The sequence below is a fragment of the Armigeres subalbatus genome, chromosome 3 (genome assembly GCF_024139115.2).
Source record: "Armigeres subalbatus isolate Guangzhou_Male chromosome 3, GZ_Asu_2, whole genome shotgun sequence".
Taxonomy (NCBI): domain Eukaryota; kingdom Metazoa; phylum Arthropoda; class Insecta; order Diptera; family Culicidae; genus Armigeres; species Armigeres subalbatus.
The window spans coordinates 133,646,666-133,664,354 of NC_085141.1; the positions used below are offsets into that span (position 1 = coordinate 133,646,666).

Sequence of the window (17,689 nt, forward strand, 5' to 3'; positions counted from 1 at the left end):
CAAAATTTAATACTTTAATATCACATTTTATATTTTAACATTTGCAATATTATCATATTCTCATGTTTTTATGTACTCATATTTTTGTATCTTCATTTTTTATTTTCATGTTATCATATTTTTTAAATTTTCATATAGCAATTTTTATTCTATTATTACACTATATTTTTATGTTTCTTATTTTCATATTAAAAAAATCATATTTTTATGCTTTTATATATTTATATTATTGTATTATGTACCTTCATACTGATTTAACATTTTCATAGCCCACTACAAAACATCCCAGGAAGGAAAGCTTCACAACCTGCCATGTAACCTTTACGTAGACGACTTCCTGGCACATAAACTGCTATCTGATAAATAACATTCTAAATAATAAATAAATTCTTTACAATTTCCAGCTTCTACAAGAGATGTACATCCCGAATCAATTTCGGCTCCTAGTTGACGTTGTACTCTACAAATATATATAAAATTTGATATAATTTCTTATCATAATGTTATTCATTTCACTACATATTTATTTATATACAATTACCAAAATAAGAACTTAAAAAGAACGCGGTGCGTATGGTACGGTATGTCCACGCATCCTTCAACCCCTGTAGATTCGTGATATGTATCATGTTGAAGTGACTACTTGAACACGATACATCTCGAAGAATCATCTCTGCGGCAAACACAACGCAGTGGGCCTGGCCGCTTTGAAGTTTATGTCATACCACTGGTATGCTGTGAGCCTCAATATTAACAAGAAAAATTATTGGGCGTCATCTAACTCAATAGTTTTCCAGGATGCTTTCTTTGTACTGGCTGCGTTTGTGTTCGATTAGATTAGATTAGATTAGACAATGTCAACCAAGTAGGATGAGTATTTAATATTGTCCGGCTGGTCCTTCGTAGCTTAGTAGGGAAAGCACCTGTCATGCGAACTGGGGTCGTGGGATCAAACCCCACCGAAGGGGCGGTTACCCTCCAATACCTTTTCCGAACTAAATCTATCACATGTTGTACATATGCATAATCAAGTTTCAGACATAGTAATTAATTTCCACTCCGGGTGGCTTAATACCCGGCATATAGGCAATTAACTTTGAATGAACGGTTTATATTAAAAACTTGCTCTCGATATGTTTAACAAAGATAATAATTACCACAACACGATGTCTGCGAACTGAAGAGTGACTGGTGGAGAAACGATCGGTATCAAGGCCTAGGTCATTTACACTAGCTGTCAGGAGAGCTGCTGCTGCACTATCGGACACCATAGTTCTGTCTAGAATTGACATTGTTCCATCGCTCCATGGAAATAATTTCATCTTCTTGGGACGTGGTTCCACGAATTCATCGCCCGATACATCTTCAACTTTCGCGTCATCATCTGATTCATATTTTACTGGATTGACTATAAACGTTACACGTAATACAATTGTTTGAGAACCACTGCTTATTGATACTGTCGCTCAAGTCCGGGAATTCAATTATCGCTGGCCTGCCGTGCATCGAATGTAAAAAATCACCGTTTTGTATTCAATGTGTCGTATTTGAATTGTTTCGTACTTTCAAATATTTGTTTGGGTGAATCGAGTGCGTCAAATAGTGATTTATAGTGTTTTTTTGTTCGGTGAATGTGTTATTGTTATAGCCTTATACATTAATACCCACTCGCTGTTGGTTTTTCGAAGCGCCATCTGCCAGCAAAAATTATAAACTTTGGTGACCGTTTACATGGTTGCATACTTGTAGGCGACTTTCCTAATTTGTACTTGTATGCGATTCACCATCCTCGTTATCGCACCGTCAGTTTGCTGAACTTTATACACAAATGGAATGCTGCCAAATATGTTCAAGCTCCTTAGACTTTGGAAAAAGCATCGTCTGCAGCGGAACGTGTGGAACAATTGTCCATTACTCTTGCGTTGGTTTACACAAGTCGCACTATGCCTTCTGGACTGCCAAAGTAGGACTTCTTTTGTTTTTCTTGTCGACTAAATTTTGACCCATCCATATACGACCGTGAAAAAACCATAATGAAGGCATTAGGGGCGATTCAAATATGACGTCCACTACTTTTTGGGATTTCTAGACCCCCCCCCCTCTGTCACGCTTTTTTGTATACCTAGTACATGTACTGTCACAAAATCTTAGACCCCCTCCCCCCCTAAAACCTGTGACATCATTTTTGAACGACCCCTTACGCGAATTGCTGATCCGTACTGATTCTATGGACATGCGTCTGGGTAATTATGGCGAAAATCTTCGCATGATCAACAAATCACTGTATGGCAACAATCAGTCTAAAACCAGCAATAATTCGCATCAACAAACGACGTTCCTGCAAAGTATCGACCAGCTTACCTTGGATGATGCTGACCCAGTAAATCGTTCAAGATCCTGCGATGAAACTTCTTTTTTCGAAGTGTTGGGTGAAGTCAACAGCTCAATCGCCCATCTTCCGGAGCAGTTCATCATCGGAGCAAACAAACGCGTTCAAATAATAATCCACCCAAGACCTCGAACAACCTCAACCTACCCCGAATGAATATCTCAACCCCAGCAGCTTCATCTCATAAGTCAATGCGGCCGTCCACCAGCGCAGATTTAGTCAGCACGCGATTCGGTCAAAGCAATATTGTCTCCAACAATCTCGAAGCGTCGGATGATTCTTCGGTGCAAGCCAACGGAAGTACGACTAAACCTAGAAATTCGGGTTTGAAAGTTGCCAATAGTGATCTCCAGGCCAATCGAATCTTTCTACGTAACACCCTTTGAACCAGATCAAAGTGAAGAGGACGTCAAAATTTACGCCTCCGACATTTCGAATGCACACCCGTCCCTAATAAAAGTGACAAAACTAGTTCCTCGAGGCAAAAACATAGTAGATCTTTCTTTTGTGTCTTTCAAAATAACAGTTTGTAAAACATTTTCAAACGTTATTAGCGACGCATGGTATTGGCCGGAAGGGGTTACTGTACGCCCTTTTGATTTGAATAAAAAAAATGGATCCTTTGTACGTCTTCCGAACAACTCTTAAACAGCAAATTCTTCACCGAAAAGAATCAGCTCTCCTCACCAGGATGCACAACATATAGCACTTTGGAAGCCCCGGAACCTCCCATTGCAGTCGAGACCTTCCAGCCAGCGCTCATCAGTCATCCTGGTCCTGCGTATGGGTCCGGTATAAGGGGCTTCCAGCCTGTGCAATCAGGCAAGTATTACTCGATTATGAACACTGCTCGCTCTGAAGACATTTCCTCCCGCAGCTCCAATATCACCGATTTGGCTTCAATTTCCCACCACCCAGGACGTAAGACAGAAAGCACTTTGGAAGCCCTAGAGCCCCCCATCACAGTCGCGACAATGAAGCCAACGTACATCAGCCGTCCTGGTCCTGTGTTTGGGTCAGGCATATGGGGCTTCCAGCTCGCGTTGCCAGGCAAGTACGATCTAATCAAGGACACCGCTCGCTCTGAAGACATTTCCTCAACAGCTCAACAACCGGGACGCCTGATAATAAGTCCTTTGGAAGTCCTGACCATCCAGCCAGCGTTCAACAGTCGTCCTGGTCCTGTGAATGGGTCAGGTGGTAGGGGCTTCCACCCTGCAGAATCTGGCAAGTACGATTTGAATGAGAACACTGCCCACCCTGAAAACATATCCTTACCCAGCAGTACTTGCATCTTCAACTCAACACGTCGCAACACCACCGAAGCTCGTCATCCACGGCGCGCAATCTTCTCCCATGAAAATAATGCAACAACTACCGCAAACGTTTTGCTGTACTACAAAAACGTTGGTGGAATCAACAGTTCACTTGCCGTTTATAAGTTGGCAGTCAGCGTTGGGTGTTACGACATTTATGCTTTTTCCGAAACTTGGCTCAACGAGAAAACCACATCGAATTTGTTATTTGATACATCATACTCCGTGTACAGACAAGATCGCTCGCCGTCAAATAGCCGTAAACTCACCGGGGCGGCGTCCTGCTAGCTGTTCGTTCAAGCTTTAAGTCCCGTAAGCTGGATCCTCCATCCGGCTTAGAAGTTGAGCAAATATGGATCGCTATTTCTACTATCGATGCCACGCTTTACCTATGTGTTGTTTACTTTCCGCCTGATAGAGTCAACGACGATAACTTAATTGAAAAATATCTCAACTCTCTGAACTGGATCGTTTCGCAGCTGACACCAAGAGATAACATCGTTGTTTTAGGGGATTTCAATTTGAGTTCAATTTCATGGAAAAGAAAATCTTATGGTTCCCTTTTTCCGATTTCCTCTCGATCCTTCATCAGTCAAACATCACGAGAGTTACTTGATGCATTCAGTACTGCTGGCCTCGGACAAATAATGGACATCGAAAACGAGAACAATCGCATTCTCGATCTATGCTTCGTTAGCAATGAACTTTGAACAGATTGCACAGTTCAACAAGCCACATCGCCGCTTGTTAAAATCAACAGACATCATGCTCCTGCCATGATAAGTTTTAATATTAGACCTTGTCAGCATTTTCGAGACTCTTCTGAAAGCATTTTGTATGATTTCAATAAAGCCGATTTCGTTGGCATGAATGATTTTTTATTACACGTCGACTGGGATGGCATATTTCAAGACTGTGACTGTAATTTGGCATCATCGACTCTGTCCGGAATTATGCTCTATGCTGTTGATCAGTTTGTTCCTAAAAATAATCGGCCAGCTCCGGCCAAACCAGCTTGGTCTAATCGTTTTCTCAAAAAACTCAAAAGGCTCAAGCAGACAGCTTTAAGACAACACAACAAACATCGAACAGAATCCACAAGATCGCGATATATTAAAGCTAATACTGAATACAAGAAATATACGAGCACGAGCAGAGAATGCTCCCTCACGCTGATTTTCGCCGAGAAATCGGTTTGCGGGAAAAGAAAAAAGATGTGATGAGAGATAAACATTTCTCCCTCACTACCAGCGGCCCGAAAAGTTGAATTGCTCGTTTTCTCACTCCTTTCTTTTTTTTCGTGCCATCACTAGTTGCAAAAATTGTAGCATTTATGGAACAAACAACCTAGTCCCTACATGCAGTCGATGTGGTGGTATGGCTAAAGTGACTGCATCCAATCGTCATTTTTGTTGATGTTCTAGGTTCGAATCCCGTTGCGGTCATAAAATTTTTGTAATTGCTTACCGAAAATTTTCGCGAAAAGTGAGTGAGGCGTAAAAGTGATGAAACGAAAAAAGAAATTCATCAAGTAGGCACGATTTTCGTTTATCTTCTAGGTTCGCTCTAGAGAAAAGAGTGGTGGGAGAATGATGTTAATCACTACAAACTCCAAAAAAGGATTCTTCTCTGACCCGAAAATCGCTTGTTTTCATCTCATCGAAACGAAAAGTACGAACCCTGTATTTGTATAATGCTCATCAGGATGATCTGCAACGTCGCTTTAAAGCCAACCCAAAAAGTTTTTGGCGTTACGTCAACGACCAACGGAAAGAGCCCGGATTGCCTCCGACGATGACTAACGGTTTGATAGAAGCCAACTCTACCGAAAGTATTGCAGACATGTTTCGTCTACAATTTAGCAACGTTTTCAACAATGAGCAGCTCAATTCACAAGATATTACTACTGCTACAGCGAACGTACAGCGAACGTACAGAATTCAGAGCAATCGATTGCTATCACCGAAGAAATGGTAACTGCAGCTGGCAAGGAACTGAAATCGTCTACTGGATGTGGACCCGACAATATTCCTTCACTGGTTCTGAAGCGTTGCATTGTTTGTCTTGCATCATCGTTAACAAAAATTTTCAATCTGTCAATGACCACAGGAGTTTTCCCAGACTGCTGGAAGCATTCGTATGTTTTTCCAGTATTCAAAAAAGGCTGTAAGCGAACTGTCTCTAATTATCGTGGTATAGCCGCGTTGAGTGCCACCTCGAAGCTGCTGGAGCTAATCGTACTTCATAAGCTAGTTCAGTGCTACGCGAATTATATTTCACCGGAACAGCATGGATTTATACCTACGTATACTGTCTGAAGGCATTATATTGCTCCATTGTGCGTCCTATTTTGGAGTATTCGTATGCCGTTTGGTCCCCATATTACCAGAATGATATTCAAAGAATTGAAGCTCTACAAAGGAAATTCATCCGCTTTTCACTGCGTCGCCTACATTCTACCAAGGCAACAATGATTGCATTTTCTCAAGTGCAAAATAATTGATGATGCTAATTGAAAAGCAATGGCAACTTGTTGAAAAAAATCGTTCGTGTCTTTGTGGCATGTCACCCAATGGAGCAAATTAAACTATGAATCGACTAATTAATTAATTAATTTTTTACATTTTTTTCTTGGTAACTAAATGAGATTTTATACATGACTGAGCTAAAGCGAATGTGAGACTGCAACTTCCCGAGTAACTTGGCCCAAAAATAAATCTGGATGTAGATTGTATAAGCATAAATTCAACGAAAAATATCGATTTATTGGAATCTTGATGGAGGAAATGAGTTGAAACACATACAAGATCTCCTCCAATTGTTAAACAATGTTCTAGAAAGTGGTCGAGGCATAGCTTTCATTTAGAGGTTGTTGCAAAGCATTTCAATCATCCTACTCTGACTTATGATTTTTTCAAGAGCGAAAACATGTCAAAAACACTAAATCGATTTGAAGCACACCTAAATTTTAACCGAATGAGCTTAAATTTTCACCAGAGGTCTATCTTACCATAATAATTGTAAATACCAGTTGACCGGTCGACTTTAAAAAACTTTTTGAAATTTGAACAGATCTAATGTACATTGTACACATAAGCAATAAACTTTGCTTTTCGATTAATTTTTAAATAATTTATTTCGAAGCGAAACGATTTATTATCAAAAGAAATGGTTGCTGAACTGCTAGCAAGTTTACTCGCGTATAAATGATCGTGTATTATAATTTCAGTATGATACCTTCAGTACTTAAAACAAGTAGGTAATTAGAATCTTGTTATCACTCACCGCATGGTCCTGATTAGTCAAATCGTGCAGTCTAAACAAAGTATACCATTGGCGCCTCAGGAAACGTTCCTCCTTGCAACAGCGTTCATATCTTTTCAAATCAAATGTGTCGAGTGAATCCCCGGATTCGGCACTAGTTTGCATCAGCTCACTGCTAGAAGCAGGCAACGATTCATCGTCATGGCTCAACAGACAGCAATTTATCGCCTCTAGATAGGCTATTTTTTGCTCTAGCAGCTGGCCTATCGAGTAGCTTCCCGTTCCATCAAGCAACTGGTCCGTGCTAGAGGGGACAGCATTGAGGATTTGTAACTTGAACCACGCCGAATGGAAAAGTTTCGAAACAATGCGCTTCTCCAAATCATCCATGATGTGTGTTTCGTGTAGGTTGCCTAAATAAATAAATATTTAATAGAATCAAACTTTAGGAACATGGCTTGCTACATTCTTTATTAATGTTATCTGATATCCTGAGACTGATAAATATAAATATTGTCCAATATTTTTACGCCTATGATTGAACAATTAGGTAGGTACAATTAAAAAAAAACATCTGTGTATTAATATGAGAAGTTTATTCAAGCATCATTATGTTTGATTGGTATGAAACGAGAAAACGGTCATAATAAGCAATTGTGTTGATTCTTATCAAATTTCGAGCATTAGGGCATTTTGAATTGTCAATTCTTTTATTTTTCGCACTTCTACGCAGTTGAGCGAAGGAGTGTATATGACAAAACGCTATTCTAGCCACAATTGAAGCATGTTATACCTTTGATCCAAAAATCTAAACTCGTGTTTTTAGACCTACTAAATACAGAATCGAATGGATCTAATACTAATCTTTAATTGCAAGAGACACCTCATGATTTTATCCTCAGCAATATCAATTAATTGATTGATTGATAAGATAAAAATTGAACATCGAAGCTCGTCTCATTATTTACAAGTACTACTTTAGTTTATAGACACGACTAGGACATCGTAACGACAACATAATCATAGGCAAAAAAGTTAGTTCATCACGGTTACACGAACAAAATGGGTCGAAAACCCGTCCTTGTGCGTCTGGTGGACCATTTGCGAAATTTTTTTGTTAACTTCTTCGAGACAACATCATTACAAGGCGTCCGCCATTTGGTTGGCTACGGTGTTCACACAATCGAACGACTCGTATGGATCACATGCATATCAATAGGCATATTCGGTGTAGTTGCTTTGGCTCAACGTATTTGGTACCGATATCAAACTTCTCCGGTGGTCATATCAATGGACCGTAATATGTACTTCTGGAACACGAGTTTTCCCAGCCTAACTGTTTGTTCGCACCGTCGAATCGATGATGTGAAAGTTGAGAAGTACATTCAGGACCACCCAGATAAGTTTACAGAAGATGACGATGCCGAAGATTTTAAGACATTTATTCATAAGTTGGCTAATGCATCTTACGATACATTCTTGGACATACCAATGAACAAAAGCTATGGAATACCTGGTTCTGATTATCTGAATCTCATATATAATCTATCGATGCCATTTCAGCCGCTTATCAGTACTGGCACTACTCTTTACTTGGAACTGACACCAACCGTTACCGAGCTGGGGTTGTGCTTGTCGGTCAACTCCAAGGTAGCCGAATACAACTCCTATCACTACTGGAACAACCACAGATGGGACCTCATTCCAAGCAAACCAACCGTAGTGGTGCACCCTTTAGATGGGGAAGTCTATGGGCAACTGATCAAGCTGGAAAACTCATACGAGGTGTACTTTCACGGGTACATGGAAGTCCCGGAGATCTCCAAACGAAGATACTCATTTTTGGAAGCGTTTTATACAACCGTGGAACTTCACGCGCTGGAAATTAAGACATCGCCAAAAGCCGTTGAGTAAGTATTCAATTGTCATCCGATTATTATGAAAACTCATACAACGGCAACTCTGCGTTGCCAATGGTCTTGTGCGCCGCAAACTTAACCTCACAATTTTGACTTTTTTTTGGATTGACAACGTTTCTTACGGATTCCAGACCATACACTTCATTATGTAATGCGGGACAAATCCTTTATAATCCGTCCCGTCTATTCATTTTAATCTAGGCTTCATACAAGTGCAGTGGGTACGCCCGTTGCAAGTCAATGTACAAATAACATTCATCATTCGAAAAATTAGGTCATTGTAAGCTATTATGCAAAATCTGTCCTCAATCTACATACATAATTGCCAGGAATCAAGATTTCGATCTGGGAGTGTAAATATTCCTATTCAAATGTTTCGTAACTTCTGGCTTGTATCCATTAGCAATGTTTTCTATTGGCTGACGTTCCCTTGAAAATTGTTTAATTTGTAATACAACATCTAATCTATGGCATACCCTTGCAAACAATGTAATGTTTTACTCGATATTATTGATCTTGGCAGTTTCGTTTCAAACGTTGTCGTACCAACAATGGTTCAGATTATTTCTTTAATCTAATTTGTGTTCATGTATTCGTCCATTACAGTTTGTCCGTCTCACAACGCAAATGCCGTTTCACCCACGAAGCTGATGTTCTACATTTCAGTCCCGTATATAGCTACAATCTGTGTCGGATAGAGTGTCGAATGAGACTAGCAATGAAAATATGCGGATGCGTTCCGCATTTTTACCGACATGTTGGTAAGCATTTCCCATAGGTTTATGCCATATTTCCAGCATTAAGTAACACTTAAGATAACGGCTCGTTTTGCCTTTCTCGTATACAAAGTATACGTAAAGAGTTAGGATCACTCCAAAACCGAACTTTTGATAGGAAGCTCGGAAAACCTTAGTGTTACATACCAATCCACTCAGCACGATGAATTTAGGTGATGTCTGTATGTGTTTATGTATATATGTGTGTATGTGCACAAAAAGGGGCCCTGCTTAGGCATGCAATAAGACGCGCGGCTACAAAGCAAGACCATGCTGAGGGTGGCTGAGTTCGATTCCCGGTGCCGGTCTAGGCAATTTTCGGATTCGACTTACCTGGACTTAAATGCATCATCGAATGCAAAAATGGTAACTTGGCTTAGAAACCTCGCAGTTAATAACGGTGGAGAAGTGCTTAAGGTCACTCCTGACGGATTCCAAGTTTCAAAGTGCTCGCGTTTTCGGGGGCACACCACTCGATACGGAAACAACGTACAACTGTCATTTTTGTTGATTTAGTTTTGCTGCGTCGCAGCATGCGTGAAAAAATAAAAATGACAGTCGTGCGTTGCTTCCGTAACGAGTGGTGTGCCCCCGAAAACGCGAGCACTTTGAAACTTGGATTCCGTCCGGAGTGACCTTAATGAACACTAAGCTGCGTGGCGGCTCTGTCCCAGTGTGGGGATGTAATTCCAATAAGAAGAAGAAGATGTGATGTGCACAAAAAATGTGAGACACACTTTTTGGTATTTAGCATTAGGGTTATGTGCTAATTCATCCATGGGAGTGCCACTTCCAGCTGCTGCGCGTAGTCTTGGGCTAGTCTACCGTCTTGTAGCCGCCCAATGTTAAGCCGCGGCGGACGACTCCGACGCGTGTTGATCACCGTCGAGAGTTTTGAGCGCAGACATACTGCGACGAGGTAGTGGTCGGATTCAATATTCGCACTGCGGTAAGTGCGTACGTTCGTGATGTCGGAGAAGAATTTACCGTCGATTAGAACGTGGTCGATTTGGTTTTCCGTTACTTGATTAGGTGATTTCCATGTGGCCTTGTGGATATTCTTACGGGGAAGAAAGTGCTTCGGACTACCATTCCGCGGGAGGCTGCAAAGTTTATGCATCGTTGGCCGTTGTCGTTCGAAACGGTATGCAGACTATCCGGTCCAATGACCGGTCTATACATTTCCTCCCTTCCTACCTGAGCGTTCATGTCACCGATGACGATTTTGACGTCCCGCAGTGGGCATCCATCGTATTTCTGCTCCAGCTGCGCATAGAACGCTTCTTTCTCGTCGTCGGATCTCCCTTCGTGTGGGCAGTGCACGTTGATGATGCTATAGTTGAAGAAACGGCCTTTTATCCTCAGCTTGCACATCCTTGCGTTGATTGGCTGCCACCCAATCACGCGTTGGCGCATCTTTCCCAGCACTATGAAGCCGGTTCCCAGCTCGTTGGTGGTGCCACAGCTTTGGTAGAAGGTAGCCGCTCGATGCCCGCTTTTCCACACTTTCTGTCCTGTCCAGCAGACTTCCTGCAGCGCTAAGACATCGAAGTTGCGGGGATGTAATTCATCGTAGATTATCCTATCGCAACCTGCGAAGCCTAGCGACTTGCAGTTCCATGTTCCAAGCTTCCAATCATGATCCTTTATTCGTCGCCTAGGTCGTTGCCGATTGTATCGAGTCGTATTATCTTCTATGTCGTTCGTAATAGTTGTTTTTAAAGGCGGCTTATTGGGCCTGCGCAAACCTCCTGTCTCGTCGGAGGGCCGTCGTGTCAGGGCTGTTTAGCGTCCCACCTAACACCAGGACTTGGGCTTGTGCGCTTTGAGCGGCACACGGTCGCTTTGGCGGAGCCTACTTGCGGATACATGCAGCTTTTATAGAGGTTTAACAGGGCCCACTGTCAAACCCCACCACATCCTAGGCAGGCGCCACAACTCGCAGATGGCCTGGGGAGGGATCGTCAAGCCCTTGGACATAGTCCCTGCTGCCCCTAAAAACAATCATGAATATTGTTATTTTCTGATGTATTATTTGACAGTGACAGCTGGAAAGCATGGTTGAAACAAATATATTCGAGAATTGAATCAACTATCGCGTATGGTTGATTCAATCCTATTTGTGGTTGTATCAACATAAAATATTGTTATTCATAAATCAATGCAAAAATATAGTTGATTTGAAGCAGAATCCGGCTGATTCTACTGTATTTTTTTCGGCGTGTATATTATCAATCCAGTAGAAAACCGAATTAGCCGCCAGTGAAGTTGGATTTTTCTTACAATTCATACGTTAAATCTAATTTCGGAAGTTGTGCGCTGTATAGCGCATCACCAAATGAAAACAGCACACCACTTTCGAAGTTCGGTTTAGCGTACGGATTTTGAGAAAAATCCAACTTCGCTAATCGCCCATTTCGGTTTTCAACTGAATTGATAATATGATTTTATGAACTAGACCATTTTATCCCGGGGATCATTATGCACTGTTCTCCCCTACTAAGATTTGAAACTATCCGCGCAGTCTACGCCAGAAACGACGTTTTTTTTTTACTAAAAAAAAAGAAACTTCTATGCGGAGACAAGCCAGCCTAGGGCTGAAAGTCTCTTTAATAAAGATTAAGAAAAAACTTCTATGTTTTTTTTTATTTTTTCTAATTTTACTGATCATTCTGCATGTGATGTTTCAAATGAATAAGTGTATTTCAGCCAGAAAACTTCGAAAAATTGACAGTATTATGGATTTATTTGAATTTTCCAAACGCATAGCTTTTGACGTATTGTGCCATTCGACCTGGGTCTTTGTCAGGTGAAACTTTATACCATTTTACGTGCTTTGAGATCAATATATCAAAAACGATTTTTTTCATTGTACATGCCTGTATTGCACGAAACCGTCGATATGTATTATGTATGAACTTGAGTAGTTAAAATGGTTAATCTAGAAATTATCCCTTCGATGCAAATAAGCTAGCCAGATCCATAAAAATATAAACGCCAATAATTTAATAATCGATCCCGTATGAACACGAATAGAGTCACACACACAATCCTTATTTACATTTTATACTGTAGTCTGTAAAAACAACTGAACAATCCGGATAATACTGGTTAGAACGATAACAAATAAGAGTGATGGAACCCTCTCAATACGTTACGGTGAAGCTGCTCGGCCAGGATAGAGACCAATATGAATAAAGATTGTGACTGGTTATGCTGTCGCACATTTTGCGCATTAGATTTTTTTTTGTAGGCACACTCGACATTATCAGCTACATATAATTATCTTTGTCCCTTAAAATCCTTGAAAATTTAAATGCCGCCGCTGCCTTTTGGATAAAACAAAAGTTCAAGACAACTACCAATTGTTAGCTTTCGCGACACGTGTTGGCAAGAAACATCATTTGAATGTATGTTTGTTTTGAGTAATCCTAGAAATTGTTCTATCCACTCGCTCAGGTCAAATTTAGGGGGGGTCTCATTTAGAAGTTTAGAAGCTATCGCAGGATCAGCTGTGTTCCTAGACCAATATTTTCTCAGTTCTTTGCTATTCGGTTTGAGAGTTGGATACAATCGGATGCATCCTTGTAATCACCATGCTCAGATGTGCTCGACTTGCGGTTAGCGGCAGTACAGCTCTGACAGACAGTATCAGAATCTGGTTTTCACCGGACACACGCGGTATCACCGAGTCATGTAATAAGCATCAAATGCCTCGTCATTATTTTTTCAACAGAACCTCATATCTCATTGTAATTATATTTCAAGCCACTACAAACTTTTCAAATATAGAAAGCATCTACATGCTTTACCCAATATTTCAGCAACTTAATTAGTCATGTGGCTAAATTGGCGAAAACGAGGTAATTTTAAATCTTAAAATTAGGTTGCGCCTTATAAAACAAATATAAATACAAAATTAGTGCTCCCTTTAGACGTTTAAAAAAATTGAGCAAGTTTGTACTTCTTATAATTATTATCAAACTCTTCGTAGGCGGCATTTAGAATAGTGATCAGCGGAACGAGCTCCAATGCGCACAACATCGTCGCAGGCTTCCCTCAGGGCAGTATCCTCATACCCCTGCTTTTCAATTTGTTCACCTCCGACATGCCAGAACCTCCAGAAGGCGGCATTCTGTCTCTGTGCGCAGATAACACCTATATCGTCTACAATGGTTGAGTGATCAGAGCGCTAGTGGCTAAACTCCAACGAGGCCTGGATGCCCTGACAGAGTACCTCACCAGCTGGAGGATCTGTAGCAACGCGGCGAACACCCAGGTCACCATTTTCCCCACCCTAAATCCCCTAAACTTGTTTCGCCTGGGGACTGTAAAATCATACTCAATGGCACGACTGTGAAATGGGCCAATGAGGCCGACTACCTTGGCTTGACACTTGACAGCAAGCTACGCTAAAACTCATCATCTGAAGCTCCAACGAGTGCAAAACAAGTTCATGAGGATGATCCTCAACACTCCTCCCAGGACACGAAATTCTGAGGTCCACCGTCTGGCTGGTATTGAAACGCTTCACGAGCGCTTTGGAGAGTAACAAGCCACTATTATGGCGCTAGTTCCAATCTAGGTTATCAAAAATTCAATGTAAATTTTAGTGTACATAGTAGTTAGGTTTTTTTTTTATCCCATTCTTTATTTGATAGGCACTCTGTATTTCATAACCGCTACTGTGCCGAGATCTACTGAGGTATTCTGCTGTACAAAATCCACATAGAATCTATTTTTAGATTTCCATTATTCATTATTGTTGTCTTTGCCAGTCCATCTCATCGTGAGTCCATTGTGCGGTTTGTCTATGTCGTGTATCGAATGATCGTTGCATTGTTCGGTTGCCATTTTCCCAGGTAACGTTGGAGGAATGCCTCCGAGAAGAACAAGTTGTCAGTCGTCATCAGGCAGCCGTGACGGTAAGGCGCGTACCCCAAACGCCACCGTATGGGCTGCGGATCCGGCGACTAACGAGAGTTTGGTGGAGGGGCTGGGGATCGATCCCATGACCATCCGCTTGTAAGGCGAACGTGTAGCCAACTACGGTACGGGACTCCCCTAAATAGTAGTTAGGTTATCAAATTTAAAACAAAAAACCAATGTCTCTTCAAGGCCATCTTGCAAAATTTATTCTAGTTTTAAAAATAATAAACAAATTACAAAAATGATTTTAAAAAAACTTAACATGAAGGGCCATTGTTAAAAAATCAAAAATTGAAAAATAAAAATGAATTTTACTACCTACTGCTACTACTCCATCATATGAAGCATGTTGCATGCTTATTGACATATTGTCTATCCGGAACAAAGTTAGTATGCATTTTATAACGAAGTTGGATTTTTCTCCGGATATTTATAATCAAGCTATAGATTTAACAATGTTACTTCAAAATTTAATTTGTATACATCATTTAAACGATATCATCGACTCTACAATATTTTGGCACAATTGAAAAGAACAATTTGGGGTTACTGCTCCTGGACTTCATCTCATAGCATAGCTCCAATATTCATCCCATGAAAAACTAAGAAATGAAAAGGTATTCGATTTGTTTATTATTTTTGTGATTTTTTTTCAGCAGTGAGCATGCATGTTAGTAAAAAGAATCGACAACATTGGTGCCGTTTTTCCTTATTTCGCGATGAGATGAATATATGTTCAGTGAGATGGAAAACGGAACAGTTCCCCTATATAATGCCAAGGCATCACAAAAGTGATTTTTTATACTTTTGACAAACCAATTGTACTAAATTTAAAAATACACACAACTTGCCTAAAAAATTATATTTTTATTGAAATTCATAGTCTATACTATATCATTAAGCAAAAAATATGTATATGTAATATTATAATATACTAGTCTACATCGGTTGACGAAATAAACATTAACAATATTGAAGGCCCTAAGTGACCTTGCGATGCACCTGACGTAACATCAAAATATTATGCGTGGTGTATTCAATATTGATGGCTTTCAAATGAACTGAGCATTACTTTTCAACCTAACCGCCGAAAGGATTTTTTCAGAAGCTAATCTCTGAATTCCTTTTTCATATAGAAACTTTATCAAAAATATAAATATGTAGGGTTAGGCGGGGCAAGATGGGTCACGGGGTAAGATGGGTCAGGGCCGTTTTTGAGCATCGTATACATTTTAATGTGGAGATTATGACTTTGTAGAAGGAATAATTTGGTTCTACTTTATTGTCACTCGATTTGATGATAAAATTTCATTTTTGTAGAGTATGGCAAGGTAAAATATTTTTCAGCATTGTTTCTTATGCGAAACACACTTTCTATAAAACGTGTAATCTCGTCGAGCAATCTAAAATTTAAACATTTTTAGTAATATAGTGAAAGTATCATAAGTAATGTAGGCGATGTTGTACTAACTGCGTTGAAATAAATAAATTTGATCGAAAATTAGACATTCTAACATGAACTTGCAAATGGGGCAAGATGGGTCAGCACATACTGAAGGGCATAGTTCGTATTCAAAACATATTTTCCATTGCTGATTTAATCATTTTAAGGTTACTTTTGAGCATAATGATGATAATTTGTTGATTAAAAATGTATAAATTTTGTCTTTAAGAAAGCATTACACGTACGGCGTGTTTTCATAAGAAATTGCAGACATTTTTAAATGTAGAGCCATTTCTTCATCCGAAGCTTAAAAACCGTTCAATAAAATCATTGACAATAAGGTACACCGGGGCAAGTTGAAACGGTTTTTTCAAAGTTAAACTTTGAAGTGCTGTAAAAAAATCACCCTTTGTTAAATTTTGAATCCGTTTGCGGTTTTTGCTAGTTCGGGCCAAAGATTATGCTTAAAAAATAAACAACCTTACCAAACTTTTTTATAAATATTTTGTATACCGAAATTATTTTTTTATATGCATTGTTTCACCTTGCCCCACATATCGGGGCAAGTTGAAACACTGTGATATGTACAGACATAACCTAATTTCACCGTATTAAAAACAAAATATATGTACTCAGTGATACTGATGATGCACGAGGTTGTAGAGGTGACTACACTGCCAGGATTCGCATAAGAGTCCCATGTAATTTTTTGACGGTTTTGATTTTCTTTCAGAAATAAGCTCAAAATTGTCTCCTGTTTAAGAAAAACTGATAAAATAGTAAGCTTAACTACGCTGAAAATTCACCAGATTGATTATGTCCTTCTGGTGACCACTCGGATTACTTTTCAGGATAGTTAATTAATTGGATCATTGGAATTATGCGCTTGGCCAATTCGGTTGTGGCTTCTCCAAAAATTCACATTAATTAACCAGCGTAACTCTCATAGGCTCCTTGATTGGAGAAAGAGGGAATGGGTAAGTGAAAGGTGAAGTTACCGAAATGTTTACATGTTCTATGTTTTATTTTTCAAGTGCCAGTGCTTACTACGAAGAAAAGTAGATTAACAATCTTAAAACTAGACCATGCAGTTTAATCATGACTCCTTTTCATTCTATTCTTCAGTAAATATTGTAGGAGGGTTGCATTCATGACGGGATGAGCGAAAATTAATAAAAAAATTTTTTTTAGAAATTTGGACCTTTTTATTTATTTACGGACCATGTTGAATTCTGGAAAAAAATATTACTTTTAATTGCGAGGGTGACGTTTTGAATCGTTGTTCTAACTTGCCCCGCACCACGTATTTCTATTTGCCCCGATGGGTTAAAAATGCGGAGCAATTTCAAACGACCATATTCCAAAAATTAATACGGATCTTCCATCGATTTTTCATAATCATTATGCTTATTCAACATTGAATGATTACCTACCATGCAAATTTGATGAAAAAACTCTTCCAAACATCATTTTGAGACCTGTTTCATTGACACGTCAAATAGTTGGTTTGGATTTTGCAAATGGTGAAAAGTAAACAATGGCAGGGATTACATTTAGTAGCTGCAAGATTTCGGGAATGGCAGTCAGAAGGTGCGTTAAGGGGAGTAGTTTGTTGACAAATAATATCAGGACATTCGGTCATTTCAGTTCTA

The 17,689-nt window shown here is 39.8% G+C and overlaps 3 protein-coding genes across 3 annotated transcripts in view; 2 read left to right on the top strand and 1 right to left on the bottom strand.

Annotated features, from left to right (window-relative positions):
* LOC134228068 (uncharacterized) overlaps positions 1-3,993 on the top strand; it is a 33,819-nt gene extending 29,826 nt beyond the window's left edge. The window contains exon 6 of the mRNA XM_062709841.1: positions 3,042-3,993. Coding sequence (XP_062565825.1) covers positions 3,042-3,993 — 952 coding nt within the window. The remainder of the gene's footprint in view (positions 1-3,041) is intronic.
* LOC134219341 (dynein regulatory complex protein 9-like) overlaps positions 1-7,511 on the bottom strand; it is a 39,811-nt gene extending 32,300 nt beyond the window's left edge. Inside the window, exon 1 of the mRNA XM_062698064.1 lies at positions 6,991-7,511. Within this exon, the coding sequence (XP_062554048.1) occupies positions 6,991-7,359 (369 nt within the window). The 5' untranslated portion in view covers positions 7,360-7,511. The remainder of the gene's footprint in view (positions 1-6,990) is intronic.
* The window catches only part of LOC134221994 (uncharacterized), a 130,594-nt gene that overhangs the window by 106,712 nt on the left and 6,193 nt on the right, over positions 1-17,689 (top strand). Inside the window, exons 2-3 of the mRNA XM_062701152.1 lie at positions 8,533-8,879; positions 9,495-9,649. Coding sequence (XP_062557136.1) covers positions 8,533-8,879; positions 9,495-9,649 — 502 coding nt within the window. The remainder of the gene's footprint in view (positions 1-8,532; positions 8,880-9,494; positions 9,650-17,689) is intronic.